We start from the raw sequence: 15,584 nt of genomic DNA, 5'->3' as shown, positions 1-15,584 counted from the left end.
TGGTACGTTCTGGGGCCTTGTGCTCTGGTTGCCTCGCCATCTCCTCTCTCTCTTACACCTTTAGATGCCACACGAGTCCACAGTAGAGCACACACACGTGGACATCAACGAGAAGGAGTCGCCCATGGCCACGCGCAATCGCACCTCGGTGGATTTTAAGGATTCTGACTACAAGCGGCACCAACTGACCCGCTCCATCAGTGAGATCAAACCGCCCAACCTCTTCCCCCAGGCACCTCAGGAAATCACACACTGCCACGATGAAGATGACGATGAGGAAGAGGAAGAGGAGGAGGAAGAGGAGGAAGAAGAGTAAGAAGGAAAAAGTAAAGAATTTCTGAAGATAAACCATGACTCTAGCAGTGATGAGGAGGAGATTCCTATGTTGGGGCCCTTGGGGTGATGGGTTGGGGGTGTGTGATTCCTGCAAAGGCACGTTTTGAAAGCGGCCGGAAACTTTCATCAAATTAACACTAATCAGGAGGAGACCTTTGTTTTCAGTTCTGCAGACGGTTCAACAAGCTGATGGATCTGCCTGGGTGGTGCAGTCAGATGGCGCTGCCCGCCCGTGCTGTAACGCTGCTCCCATTCCATATGGGGATGCTGCGTGATTTTTTCCTTTCTCATGATGTGTTTCCATTCGAACGGTGTCCTGTAAACGGTTTTTGCCATTTGTTACATTCATGTGGAGGAGGAAGGGATGTGCTGAGCCCTGCAGGAAACACAATCCAGCTCCTGCCATTGGGTTGCCGCCCTTTGCTCTACTGCATTCAAACCATCCCCACCACGTTAGCCAGGGTGCTGCTGTAGCCTCCAGCTCCACGTCCACCCCTGCTTGGCAAGAGTCTCCTGTGAATGGTTCAGTTCCTCCGTCCATCACAGATAGCAGCAGGATTCCGGCTCTTACGTGCATTTTGCAGCTGTACACATTTCAGTTTGTAGGCGGTGTTGTCCCCTCCCTGTTTCACACTCTCTTTCATCAGCAGCATTCAGTGCCTGATTGCCAGCGCGTTTCCCAAACAGCAGAGCCGCACGCTGTGTTCTCAACTCAACTCCTGTCCTTCCAACAGTAAATATTTACCCCACAGCTTCAAGCTACCGCTTTAGCGTTACATTAGTTGGCTTGTCTTCCTCGCTGCCTGTTCCTGACCCTTCTGTCTGTCCCAAAGACAAAACCAGCCACAGTGAGGGGCCCTGTTTCCAGGGTGCTGCTGGAGAAGCAGCTCTGCCCTGCAACAGGAAACAGCGTATGCCGCAGTGCTGGGCAGGAGGCTCTCATCCACCCGCAGCTCCATTGCCTTTGGCCCGGTGCAGAGCACGGTGATGCTGCGTCCTGGCTGAGGGGGTGACTCATGGCTGCCATGTGGGGACCGGACGGCTGTGGCTGATGGTGCAGCTCTGCCATTGCTGGTCTTTCTCTCTGTTATGGGTGCAGCTTCCCTGACTCCAGCCTGCGCCGTTCACATGTGAAGGGATTACAGTGGGGGGGGCCTCTTGTAATGAATTCGACTGTTGTTTCAGTACCATAAGCGCATTTAATCTTCTTTTTTTCTTCCCCCCCCTATTTTAAAGTACCTTAGGAGAAAATAAAAATAATACACATCACCACCCTCTGAGCAGGAAATGCTGCTACTGAAGTGGCAGTTGTTCAAGTCAATAAACCGTGATGTTTCTAAGAAGTGCCTGGTGCATTATGGCACGGTGCTGGGCTGAGGGCTGGCTGGCACTGGGCAGCAGGTGGTGTGGGGGGCAGCAGGTGGGAAACAGCCCCAGCTGGAGGGGAATGCCAGAGCCAGCCCTGCATCCTCGCACTGAAGGCTGTGCTGGCATTTGCTATGTCTAATCATCATTTCTCCAAGTAGAACCACTTGGATTCTTCAGGCTTTAGCTCGGCAGCTGGAGAGGGCATGAGGTTGTGAGCAGGGCGATGTGGGGAGCTCTGCACATTCCTTTTGCCTCTGTAGTCCCACAAATAGCCTGCTCCCAGCCCAGGGCTATTTCTGCCAGCGACAGGGAGATGTTGCAAGGCTGGAGCAATGGAAGGTATCAGGCCCCCATTCGCTGGTGGGAAAGCAGAGGCAGAGCCTGCCAGGTTCCCTCATCCCACCCTTACAGGGCTCTGAATCACAAAACCCTGGGGTTAGACAGGATCTTAAAACCCACCCAGTCCCAGCCCCTGCTGTGAGCTGGGTGCCACCCACCAGTTCAGGCCGACCAGGGCCTCACCCAACCCAGCCTTGGGCACCTCCAGTGATGTAGCACCCACAGCTCTCTGGACACCAGAGCCAGAGCCTCACCTCCCTCTGAGTAATGAATTTCAGACAGCACACAACAGCCAACGCCAACATAGTTGCCATCAGGAATGTCCAACAACCAACAGAGGCTGTCTATCAGTCCCTGTGCCATGCCCAGGGGTCTCTCCACCCACAGGGCCAGGTGTGACGGCTCCGCCAGCACCCACCTGTGGGACCATTGCTCCTCATGAGCTGCTCACAGTGACCCGGTCCTCGATGGTGGAGCCCCACAGCTGCTGTTCCAGAGAATGCATTCACAGATGCTGGGTGCATCCTGGGTGCTGCCAGCACCGCCTCAGACAGTCAGACTGCAATGCAGGAGAAAAGCTGGACTCTCACAGTCAGTAAAACCCTTTTCCTGCTTACTTCCAGGCAGTGCTTGACAGTGATGCAGCCAGGCCCTTCCTGCACCAGGACTGGAAGGCAAACCAATTCCCATTCCCCAGCCTCTTGTGCCCCCCCCTCCCCAGGCTCTCCTGCCCCATTCCTCTCCCTGACGCTCTTATTCTGGCCACTCCAAGACCCTGCACAACACACAGTGGGAATGAGGTGGGGCCGAGCAGATGGAGTTCCTACTTCCCAAAAAACAAATGGGATGTATGGCAAGCACGTTGTAAATAAAGGACTTTTATTAGAGAAAGAAAAAGGCCATCAGCCTTGAGGCACCGCTGCCTTTGCCAGCCCCGGGCTGCAGAATGGACGGCCCCCAGACCCCAGTGCAAAGAACACAAGCAGGCCCTACTTGATCTGGCCTCTCCATCGCTCCTGACAACTGCTGAGGAGTTCAAGGCTGCCCAGTGCCAACAGCAATTCCTGATCAGCGGAGATCTGGGGCCGGGGTCACCACCATCAGCCCCACCACCCACCACCACGTGCCAGCAGCCGGCCCTTTGGAACGGGGGGAAGAACGGAGAAGGGAAAAATGCATAAACTGGAATGTCCAACAGAAAAAAAATCATCATTTATCTAGAAGAACAGAAATAAACAAAACGCTTTCAAACAAAATCACAAAATATACAAATAAATCAGGTACAAAATAAATAGGAAAGATTGGAAATCTACAACAAAATTAGAATAATTATAAAATTCACTTGTATGACAATCAGTATATGAAACGTATACACTTCATCCATGATTTCAGTTGTGCTTACTCAGGTTTATGTACACACATGGAAATACTGTAGTCAGAACACTACAACTCCGGAGACCCGACATAATGTACAATATGATACAATCAGCAAAGACCACGTGCGACGGGCGGTGGGACGTGGGAGGGAGCAGGGAAGCGCTGGGCTCAGCCACCCTGAGCACGGGCTGCAGGGCCGGCGTGGGCACAAAGCTCTGCTGGGAGAACAGCCGGAGGGTTTGTGCCGTGCTCCCGAATGCAGGAGGAAGGTTTGGTTTCAGAGCCCAGCGGCTGCGGAGAAGCAGCTCGCTGTGGTTTCCCGGTGACACAGGAAGGTGCCCTCAAGTACTCGAGTTTTTGGATTCAATCTGTTTGGCATCCAGGTGCGAAGCAAGCTGCTCTGCTGAATGCGCACAGAGCACAAACCCCGGGCAAAGGGATCCAGGCCTGGCTGCAGAGCAGTCACCAGGAGCCCCGCTGTACTCCATCACTGATCTTTGGACAAAACCCGAAGGCATTCTTTCAGTATTGGCACTTCCAACTAAAGGCTGCCCCCAGCCTCAGCCCAAGCCTGGGCCCACCTGGGGGAAAGACTAAAGGAGAAGTGCTCAGGAACTGAGCTTTGGAGGACTCCATTATTGGTCCTACTTGAAGGAAACCAGGGCCCGAAGGAAAACCTCAGGAGAGGTTTTCACAAAATTTTTCAACTGCAGCCAGAAAAGCAGCAGCTCGAGTACCTTATCTGCAAAATCCCTATGGTCTGACATGAGGATTACAAGAGGACACTGTCACTTTGGTAGAGTTTGATGCTACTGACCCAAGAAAACTTTTCTCCATCACCTGCACCCAGGCCTGCTCTAGGGAACACGCCCAGGGCCCATATCCAGCTCCTAACACAACAGCAGCTACACAAATCCAACCTGAGAAGCTCAACCGTACCACTGTGGATCTGCAGCAGGCAGCTGCGTGCCCTCGCCTGGGTACAGCCTTGCGGCCATGAAATTAAAACAGAAGAACAAGAGGACAAGCTCCAGGACAAGAGCAGAACACCAAGAAGGACTGTGTCCCCCTGTGCTGGTGCTGTCTCAGGGATCACAGTGCAGGGCCCTGCAGCTGATGGACCAAGGACACCAGGGAGCAGGGGGGGGTCAGCCTCCCAGCCCACAGCACGGGGCTCTGCCTGTCAGGTCAGGATGAAGGCCTCTCCCTCTTCAATGCCGTGCAGTGATGCCTGGTTTCCACTCCCATTTGTTAAGCTTGGTTAAACAACAATCAACCCTCAGTATCCAAGGACCAGGCACTTCTTTGGCACCCTCACTACAGATCGCTCCCCACCCGCCAGCCCCAGCTTCCTACTGGCATTGGATAACGCAGCAACTGGTACATAGGCACTGGTTTTAAAACCACAGACGTGTATTAGACAGCATATCAAATACGGTACATCTTTCAAGTGGGAACGATCTGCACAGTCTGTTTCAGCACAAGGAAGATGCACGTCCCAAGCGGTCCTGGAGGTGGCAGCTGTGCTGTCCTTAGGGCAGGGTACTTACACGGGATGTCCGTCGGGGGGCAGCCCCTCACAAAGCCGCCTCTGGTTTCCTTTCCTCTGAGCTGAACTGAGCCAGAGTCCCACCAGTGCCAACCTCATCTCTGGAACTGGGCCTGCAGCTGGGGAGCAGCACAGGGCGATGTGTCCGTGGGTGTCACGGGCAGCTGAGCTTCCTGCAGGTGCCTGCTCCACCCACACAAAAAGGCACTTAAAGAAAAGAAGAATAAAAAATGATAATAACCCTGCGGTGAGAAAAGGGGAATAAGTGTAGGAGAGAGGGGGGGCAGACTGTGGAGCACAACGCTGAAGGAGCGGCCCAGCACAAGGCCCGCAGGTCTCAGCCCCAGGCAGGGTCTGTCAGCCCAGAGCTGCCATGTGTGCGTGTCAGGGCACAGGGAGCACGAGGGGCAGCAGCAACACAGCTGGGAAACGGCTGGAGCAAGGGAGGGAAGCGTGGGGAGGACCGGTGCTGCTGGGGACATCACTAGGGCACGGCCTGCCCAACCCCTGCGCTCTCAGCCCTGGGAAACCTCGTCCTGAGCCCTGGGGATCACGGACAAGCTGGGGTCTGAACGAGGGGACAAACCAGAGCTCCGTGAGCTGCAGAGGTCGAGGAGTCTTGCTGCGCCCACCCGAGCCCCTCTGCGCTCAGCCACGTGCTTTGTAAGATCTCCACGTCACCAGAGGCAGTCTCGTTTGGAGAACGATTCTCATTGGAAAGCAAGAACATTCCTTCACTCTTTACAAAGATTTGGCAATACACAGAATTTAAAAAAAAAAAAATCATAATTACAACAGATTCAGGTTCATTTCTTTAAAGGAAATTCAACCAACAGGAGTGTAAAAGTTATAATTCACAGTTGTGCATTTAAGATATTAGTGTTTAAAATGTCACTTCAAAGAACTCTTTGTGCAAAATTGTATTGACAGTAGAAACCATGGCGAGATGCCCTCCGGCCCCCAGGCTGCCACCCGCCCCACGACGGACAAGGTGAGCTCAGTGGCAGCAGAGCTGACACGGGAAGATGCAGTATCCTTTCTGCAAGCCAAAGCCTTGCCAAGGTCTGAGGTCAAGCCCAACGATTCCCAAAGCCACCACCAGTGCCCCATGGCACCGCACTGACCCATAGCTCCACCACACATGTGGCACAGGGGCGCAGGTCACGGCATCTGAGCCCACCTGAACGAAGAACCAGCAGTGAGCCAGGGTAACCAGAGCCAGTGCTGGCACTGCACGGAGCCACAGCATTTCCATCGCGATGCAAAGAGCCATCTGAGATGAACAGGGCTCCTCTGCTTGTGCTGGCTCCTAGCACAGGGCTGGGAACCCCTTGCCTTTGTGAAACAGTAAGACTGCAAACTCCCTGAGAACAGGGAGATAGGATTCCTTCCCCTCCGCCGAGAGGACCGTGCCTTGCGCTTCGAGCTAATTTGAAGTAGCAGCTCCCAACCCTCCGGGTCAGGTACATATTTTCCATATGAAACACATCTACAATCAAATATTTTTCTGGAAATTATTTCACTTTCCATTATCAGATCTGTATACATGATGAAAAAGTCACGCAAAAAAAAATGGCCTGGAAATTTGTGAACAGTGCAGCATGGGCAGAAGCAGGAGGTATTTGCTTTGGGATTACAAGGCTTTGGTTGGAAAATTTGGCTTTTTTTTTTTTCTTTTTTTAATGGAAAGAGACACTCAAACAAATCCATAACCTGCCGTAAGAAGCAGAAGTCATATCCGATGGGCAGCCTCCACTTGAGCCTCCCCTCCTTTGGCAGGTTTTACAAAACAGATACTGCATCTCAAGTTCACTGCCGTGTTGGTCACATCCAACAGACCTTTACATTCAGTAACACTTACAGGAAGAGCAGCACAGCGAGGGGCGCGCTGTGCCAAGGCAAACACCGTCACATCTCAACACTTGGCTTTGGGAGGAAGTTGCAACGCTGGCAACTCTTGGTGCAGCGTGGGGCACCTCGGAGGGGTGGCTTTTAGACAGGACCCAGAACATGCTAATGCAAAGCTGATAAAGGAGTTAAGCCTCGGGGCCCTGCTTTGCGTCCCCAAGCCTGCTCCAGAGCTGCACACCCGGTTTCCTGCAGGGAGTTACTGCAGCAGTGCTTCCTGCCTACATTTACCAAGGCAGACCGCAGGCACTGAAGGTGAGTGCCCCCCTTACCCAGGCAGGCACAGAGCTCTGGCAGCTGCTTCTGGGGCTTCCCTGGGGGTCAGGGGAGACTATCTGGGTGTAAAGAAAGGAAAGGAGATGCTACATAATCAGGGGCCACGGGTCTTGGAACAGAGAAATCACAATGCCTCATTTATTGATCTCTGCTTGCATTAATACTGAGGGCAACATTCACATTCTGTTTGAGACGGCACTGGAAGGGGAGAGGGTAAGGAGGGGGAAACATTTTTGTTTTTGTTTTTGTTTTCATTTGAGGACTTAAACTCCATTCGTGGGACTGGGGAACATGCAATGCACAACTGCCACGGGTGCCCCTCGCTGCACCAAGGCTGCATTCAGGCTTGGGGTTGGAGTACCTGGCACCTGCTGCCCCACAATGGTGGCACCTGGGCGGGAGGTTCTGTGCTCTGCTACCATGGTCATCCCTACAATGGCTGTTAAGAGCGGCCAGAGAGAAGGAAACGCACCGAAATCACTCAATGGAAGGAAAATATGGCTGGGAACAGCCTGGGAATGAACCTCTCTGAATCCCTGAAGTGCAATACACTCACGTCTGGAAAGTTTTCGTCAGTTCCTGGAGAGGACGGGATGGTCCCAACTCCTCAGCAGAGCTGTCCTTGCACTGGCAGAGGTTTTCTGTCACCTGGAGGATGTACTTTGGGCATAACTGTAGCAGCATCGTTTGTGTTAACACTGGAGATTTAAGGGAAGGAAAAGGACTGCTGTACTCTGTTACTAACAAGCACTGCAATCTGCCCCGGCTGAGGTAACGGTGTACAGACCTCTACAGCACGTGGGTGCTTTAAAGTGTGTTGGTTTGGGGTGCACACATTACTTCACCAAGCAATTGTCAGGAGAGTCAACAGAAAACCACCCAGAGACTTTGGTATTGAAAATTACACCCAGCCTTCATCTCACGAGACCACAGCTTTGCTAATTAAGTCCTTCCCCCCAGGATCATCTTAAACATACACAAAGATTTTGGAGGTCACAAAACTGTATAGTGTAACAACGCGTTTGCCTGTATTACAAATAAACCTTCTGAAACTTGAGAGATCATTAAATATTAAAATAAGCACTCCTTCCCTGAAACTGAACTGGGAGAATGCAACAATACTCATCCCGTGGCCCTCCAGGTGGCTAAAACCAGAGGTTCCTTGAAGCTCGCTCACTCATTCTTAGGACACAAATACAAACAAGTACCAGTTACTGACTTCTTCGACATGGCAACAAAAAGGAACAGAGAGACGTGAAAAGAGGCCTAAGGACATCGGAGCCAATTCACAAAACCACGACAGAGCCTAGTTGAGGTTGAGGAGGGACAGAAACAATTTAAAACTCTGCAAAATACTCTTCAAAAACATGATCTCTCTTGAAAAAATAACCGGAGCAGTTTTTAAACTTCTCCATATGCGTCTGAGGAGGAAAAACCCAACAAGGATCAAAAATACAGATAAAAAATAAACATGATTCTACTTTGCAAGAAGTATTATCATTGTTCTCAAGGGTGGCTCACCATTCCCAAAGTACACTTGGGGCTTTAGTCTCTCTGTCTTGCTCTTTGCTCCTTTCTTCCTGTTTCTTCCTCTTCTTGCTCCCACAACGGACGCAAAAGTCTTTGGTCTCAGAACACTGGATGCAGCACAGTGTTGCAAGCACGTACTAACGGTGTCACACTCGGGGAGGAGACAGGAAGGAGCGAGGGCTGGTCCTGCTGAGGAGATGGGATGGGTGGGTCGTGGGGAGTCAGCTCCTAGATGGCTCCTTCACTGTGCATACTGTGGTTGGGCTTGTTGTGAGTCACACAGTTCTGTTCGTTCAGCAGGTTTGCTGTCTCGTCCGGCAAACCGTCGTGCAGCTCCGTAAGAGTCAGTTCGATTTTAGTGTTTTCACTGTCCGAGGACTGAGGAGTTTTGTCCATCCGCGATGCCATCAGGGCATTTTGGTACTGCTGTCTCGAGATCTGCTCCGAGCACAGAAGGAAGGAACAGAAAGAGCCGGTCACACTTGTGCATCTCTCACAGGACGCCCCAGGAAAACGAGGAACCCTCCCTTTCCAGATGGTCACACTTCAACTCCTGTTCACCCCGCATCGACTCCACTTGTACAACCACCCCGCGCTTTGCAGGAGCACAGCGCCCCAGCTGCATGGCGACGCTTGCACAGGCAGGGTGGAAGCACAGGGCTGTGTGATCACCGTGCTGCCTGCAGGCGTGGATTTACTCCTGGGCAAAGATTTTAAAATCAGACTTCAACTTCCTTCTAACCATGCACGTTTTTAGGGCCTAAGGTTCAGTGAAGTCTTTTTCCCAGCTTCATTGAGCTCTGGAGGGCCTTTATGAGTTCTCAAAGAGCCAGAGGGCACGAGCATTAGTGCTCTTGTCTACAATAGCAAACTAGGCAGGAGCCATCCCATAAGTTCCTGGGGCCAGGCAGCACGATGCATGTGCACCAGCAGCCCCTTGTGCTACAACAGCACTGGATTATCTCAGCAGATGAAAGAAGCTGAGCAAGGCTTTTAGAAAGCCTGAAGCTTTTGCTTCAACACAACAGAGAGACTGGATATGGAGAGTGTCAGATGGACGCATCACATCTCCAACAGCAAAATCCAAGCATGTGCAAGCAGGTCACAGCCCTGGCTTACAAGGCTTTCCTTGAATAAATGCCCATGTGACACACTGAAAACACACATTCTGAGTACTTTGTCCTATGTGCAATGCAGGGTGATACAAAAAGAGGTCTGCAAGTCTGACTGCAGAGAAACCAGGCAATGTAGTATTCTTTAGACTCAGTATGAACACGGTGAGAGCTGGAAGGACTTCATACAAACCAGCACAAGATGAGCAGCTGCTTTGGAGTGAGAATCGCTTGCTTAGGAATAATTATTTACTGACCTGAACTGTGAAGCCCTGAACCACTGACTAGTACATTTCCATTTGTCAAGTTCTAAACAAAAGTCAGTACTCTCTTCTTAAAATCTGGCTACCTATGGATGTGAAACAATTGATTTAGCATTCCAGTATTTCTGTTCTATTGCCTAATTTCAACACTGAATTAACTTGGACAGAAGTTGAGCTCATGAGCAGCCTGAGTTTTATACTAAGAAAACGTGAAAGTGCATTTAATTTCAGAAAAGCAACAAGGTCAGCTTCTGACCATGAGATGTCAGCTTCCCTGGACTCCCAGCTGGGCTGGAATTGCTGCCAGCATTGGCTCTTTCTCATCCCACAGGACTCGCACACATTTCAGCGTGGGATGCACCATGCTGGGGGACAGAGCCATACCCACACAGCAACCCACTGGTAGTATGAGACATAAAGCTAACACGTGCAGTTAGGAAAAATGTCCAAGACAACTCCAGGCAGAAGGATAAGGTCAAAACCAAGAGTGAGAACCCTGAGCTGAAATAAAAATCAAGAGTGAATGAAAACTGCAACTGACACAAAATGTTCCATCCTTTAGAAAAGGGTGCTGTCAGCTAGTGTGATGAGCCATTTCAGATGGCTCAAGGCCTCACAAGGACATGTCTTTCAGGACTGAAACAGAAGATATTCCCTATGATCTCTCCCCTTGAGACCTGCTATCCAAAAACTTGTACGACCAATCTACTTACGGGCCTTAATGAGAAGAACAGTGAAGACACCAGATACTGAGAACAAGTAATTTAAAGCGATTTCAAAATGGCTGTTTTCATAATCCTATTTGCTTAGAGGGCTACAGAGCAATCCACAGGAAACTCCCTCCCCAGGCTGTCCAGCCCACCAGCCCAGCTTTTTTCCTACCTTGACAAACTGAATGTCTGTGAGTGCTTTCACTGAGTAGTCAGGAACGTACACTTGCAGGAAGGACGCATTCAGCTGGTTGTTGCTGCTCCCTAACGTTGGCGTCACCGCGTCGATGCGATCACTTCGGTTTAAAGAGTCTGAGTGATTCAAGCCGCAGGGTCGAGGTGGAGACTTGTTTTCAGCTGGGAAACAGGCAAGAGCAAGAAGCTTCTTACATCAAGGAGAAAATATTCAAAGTCGCCAGTTTCAAAGGGCCACAAGAAATTGCAGCGTGAAACAGAAGATCAACAAATACTTAGTCTACCCATAACTGACATGCAGCTAAATAAAATGGTCCAGAAAAACAGCACATTTTGAATCCAGAGCTGGTGGCAGACATCACTGAGTACGGCTCAAAGAAACCTGGTTCTGTCTGTGCTACAACAGACGTGCCCTGCGCACACCTGCTCACAGTGCTTCTGCTGATGAGCCGTGACCTTCTGAGAAAGGCAACTTCCCTCAGCTTCCTTACAGGAGCTTTCTGTAGTCCAACCATGCTTAATAGATTTTTTTTTCTTAACCATGTATGGTTGTAACTCTGTATCAGACTATTCATAGCCACTGCAGGCTTTCGCTTGAAAACCTCCCAGCTAACCCTTAGGAGTACAACTGGCCACAGGCATTTTGCATCCTCAGCTTCCACCTATACAGGGACCCCGATGTCAGGGGACATGCAGAAATAAAGAGATCTCAAGCCCTTCTGCAGACAGGCTTCTCCTCGTGTGCACTGACAGTGCACAGCAATAGAACTCTTTGGGACTGGTGAACTGGGCAGCTAAATTTTAGCCCTTCGCCCAAGCACTAATTGACACCAGCTGTACCACTCCACTGTGGTCCCCATTCTCAGCTGAAAGATTACTTTCCAATCACCTTCAGATACAAAGCCTCTTCAGCATTTCAGCAGCAGTATCGTAAGTTTTTCACTTTCACCAATTTTTTGACTACAGAATGGTATTAAAAAAATGAAAAGCTAACTGAAATTCAACCCTGCCTCTGCCACTGTATCACTGTAAACATCTCTCCTTGACAAACAGATGCAGCTTGCTCTACATCTCTACATCTAGCCTTTCCTAAACCGAGCCCTTCAGACACCTCCAGATGCATGGCAGAATCACCCTGTGTTGTGTTTTCTAGTTGTTGTTTTATCATTATTTTCCACTTGAAAACCTCTGATGTCTTCTTTCCTTCAATTTAAGAAAAGGCAATGGAAAAATACAGGTTGTGACGACTTGGCAAATTGCCTGCAGTCCCTATGGTAACACCAAGGAGAGGCTCAGAGGGAAGCACTCAGAGCCCCGCATGGTTTCCCTCCATACCCACCCACCATCTCAAAAGCCACAGCAGGCTGTGCCCAGGTGTCTCGTGGTGTGTTATTGATAGAAAGGAGGAAGGACAGGCAGTTATGTGACAAAGCACATTCAGGAAAAGAAAAGGACAAGAAGACAGAACAAAGCACGACTACTGAAAATCTGAGAGTAAGGACACTGCTCTTGGAATCATGTACAGGATGGGAAGGGAAAAGTTACTAAAGAAGGGGGGCTACAAGAAGAGCAGATGGCAGAAGGCACAGCACACAGGTCTGTGGTTGCTGAGCAGCGCCCAGCACAGACCTGCACAGATCTTTCCTACCCAGGTTCTCCTCACCTCTAAGTACTGAAGATGAAGGGCACAAACCACAAGACAAACATCCATACAAGCACTTTGTGAATCTCACAGCGTGCGGTTCAACGAGAGGAACCTTTTTAGAAGGAACCACCAAAAGGTGTTGGGTTCAACAGAACAGGAACTGCAGTCACAGTGACCAGACTCACCACATTGGTTCCTTTCAAAAGAGGTTCTTTCCATTTGTATTTTCCATCATCAATTTGATTTTTTTATTTATTTCTGTTGTTGTTGGAGGAAAAAAAGCTAGGAAAATATGCTTGGCATTTTTATTGGAAACAACTTGTATGTGCAAGGTGTATGCTTACTTATAGAACAGAAACAGAACGAAAAGAAAAAAGAAAAAAACAAGAAGGAAGACCTGGCAAAATTAAAGAACTAAGCTAAAAAAAGAGAAAGATAATCAAAGCCACTGAGCTTAAGAGAAAGCCACCAGGTACTTTAATTAAAGAAAGATTATATTTCTCCCTGCTTCTTTCAGGTTTAGCAGCAGGAAACTTTAAAAGAGCAGGGAAAAATCCCCTGCAGGGCAACCACCCATAGTTTATTTGGAGTGTGCGTGAGCTTAATTTAGGGTCTGACAGTGAGATACATTTTCAAAGCTGAAACAAGAAGAGAAAATACAGGAAGCAGATAGTGGAAATTTATGAAATGTCTGACATGTACTGATGGTTTGATGTTTCACTTAAATATCCCTACCACATCGTGACATTCAATAGCATTAAATATATCGATCCTTTTAGGTCCAGGGAAACATCATTGCATCAGCCCATGTTTTAGGATTCCGCCATCCCTACATACTTTCCCGATGAGTTTCCATCTTTCTCAACTACTCTGTGCATGCGGTGTCTGCAAAGCTCAGTTCCCAAGTTTTCAACCACATCTCAGAGCTCGTTTTGACCCAATTTGTTCTCTCCTCGGTCTCTGCTCTCCAAAGGGATTTCTGTGTCAATCAACTTGGTCATCCATCAAGGAAAGGTCTTGAGCAAAACCAAACACCCCGCAGGAGCTCCCACAGCCTTCTTGCACATTCCATTGCAAATCCACCCGCTCGGTACATTATCACAGCATTAATCTCATTGAAAGAAAATCCAAAGTTTTTGAGCATTGGAAATGGCCAAGGAGTATTCAAACCATAGAATTTACCCAGAAGAGAATATAAGGATTCTTTCGTATCAGTTCTCCTTTTAAGGCAGTCCAGCAGCACACATTCCCCTCTGCATTTTCTTCAGGAAATTTTTCAGTTCTTAAACCTCAGTTTGGGGGAGAAGATCTTTTAAAAGATCTCCCACCAGTTCACATAAGAGACATCAGAACACATTAACAAATACATTTTCTTAAACATGTCTTTAGTTCTTCCCATTTGGACGACTCCGTCACGTCGCTGCCAGTTATCACACACAGAAGTTCAGATACCTACCTGTGAGGCATAATTCTGTGCTGGACTTCTCCCTAACGAGCAAAGGGGTCAGATAAATACAGACTGCAGCTGACTTGTTATGGCATCAGGGCAGTCACAAGAATGGTGAAAATAGAAGCATGCGGATTTACCTGGAGAACCTGCTGCTAACAACTCTGTTCTGCTGACAACAAAGGTACGAGACAGGGACAAGGGAACTAGAAGAGGGAGAGAAAAAGGATGAGATCACGACCAGAAGGGTGGCAGCTATCCACACTCGACAGGGGAGGGAGCCAGTTCACACAATGAAGAACTAAAACCAGAAGTGCAAATCAACTCTGGAAAGTAAAGCGTTAAAAACCAAACCAAAACAAATCAAAAAAGACAATTTAACAATTTTAGGAATGAACCAAAGAACAACACTGTGGAATTACACTGAGACAATTTTCACTTGCTAATTGGAATGGTCATAGAATGATCCATCAGGGTACGCTCATTTTTAAAATAGTTCAAAAGGAGCAGTGGTGCCCACTCCAGCCTGGAAGGCAAAGAGGTAAAAGAAGCCAGAAAGCTTTCATGGGTGCAGTTCCTTATGAGAATAAAACAAAAATAGAAATGAAACCAAAAGACACTTTGCAGTTCAAGTTTTCACTAAAATGTCAAGCACGGTTGTGATTCTCCAAGCTCACCCCTACCAGAATGGGTTCGGTGCTGTCATTAACAAAAGTGTCACTGTTTTGTTGTTGGGTTTTTGAGAACATCCTTTAAACTCCTGTTATTGGCTGCGTTTCCAGATAGAGAGCAGGTATGTAACATCTCACCAGGAGACACGGAAGGACAGAAGCTTTCCCTTGTTTGTAAAGGCTTTCACATATACTCAAAGCAACAAGAATTACTTTTATTTTTACAAGCTCAACCTAACAGAAATCTCACGATGCTGCAACTTCTCTAAAACCTGGGGAAAAAAACAGCAAAAAGGAGGGTTTGCTACTGGCACAACCAGCTGAAGGTAAAAGAATTCAAGGTTGGTCAAGTTTAATCTAAAATAGTGTGTGTGCTTAAGTTTGACACAACAAATCCGAGAGGGATTCCAGGGCAGAGGCAGGACAGGGGAGATCATTTGATCTCACAGGACTTGGGGCAACTGGTGTGGTTGTGGAGTTAGCAACACGGGAAAAACAGAAACATGAGAACATTCAAACTGAACAATGCTGGCAAAACAGAGATGCCACAAATCACTTCCAAGTGTAGCTCTGATGGGACAGAAGTGATCATGCCTGATCCAGCTCTGTCTGGCCCACAGTGCAAAAGCTAAGCTTCAACACTGAAGGAACAGCAAGGGTATGACACATGTGTACACATTACATATGATTCATCACGAACACTGCTGTTACTGCACAGATAAAATCCTCTCTATGTCTGCATGCTTCCAAATTTGTCAAGCCCCAAAAGGTATAAGCAAGATTGATTAAAGTGCATATATTTAAGGAAGAATTACTCCTTCCTGAGCTCCTAACAAAGAGCCAGTGCAAGACTCATAC

At 48.8% G+C, this 15,584-nt stretch overlaps 2 protein-coding genes across 8 annotated transcripts in view; one reads left to right on the top strand and one right to left on the bottom strand.

Moving 5' to 3' along the window:
* NT5C2 (5'-nucleotidase, cytosolic II) overlaps positions 1-6,658 on the top strand; it is a 62,055-nt gene extending 55,397 nt beyond the window's left edge. For all 6 annotated transcript variants that reach the window (XM_048947015.1, XM_048947016.1, XM_048947017.1 and 3 more), the window contains one exon: positions 65-6,658. In XM_048947015.1, the coding sequence (XP_048802972.1) occupies positions 65-316 (252 nt within the window). In that variant the 3' untranslated portion in view covers positions 317-6,658. The remainder of the gene's footprint in view (positions 1-64) is intronic.
* The window catches only part of CNNM2 (cyclin and CBS domain divalent metal cation transport mediator 2), a 103,513-nt gene continuing 94,531 nt past the window's right edge, over positions 6,603-15,584 (bottom strand). Inside the window, exons 6-8 of one of the 2 annotated variants that reach the window (XM_048947012.1) lie at positions 14,196-14,261; positions 10,941-11,125; positions 6,603-9,121 (exon numbers count right to left, since the gene is read on the bottom strand). In XM_048947012.1, coding sequence (XP_048802969.1) covers positions 8,912-9,121; positions 10,941-11,125; positions 14,196-14,261 — 461 coding nt within the window. In that variant the 3' untranslated portion in view covers positions 6,603-8,911. The remainder of the gene's footprint in view (positions 9,122-10,940; positions 11,126-14,195; positions 14,262-15,584) is intronic. The other variant, XM_048947014.1, reaches the window with a different exon arrangement.

Source organism: Lagopus muta, chromosome 5 (genome assembly GCF_023343835.1).
Source record: "Lagopus muta isolate bLagMut1 chromosome 5, bLagMut1 primary, whole genome shotgun sequence".
In the NCBI taxonomy this organism is placed as follows: Eukaryota; Metazoa; Chordata; class Aves; order Galliformes; family Phasianidae; genus Lagopus; species Lagopus muta.
This window is presented reverse-complemented; position numbering and strand designations above follow the sequence as displayed.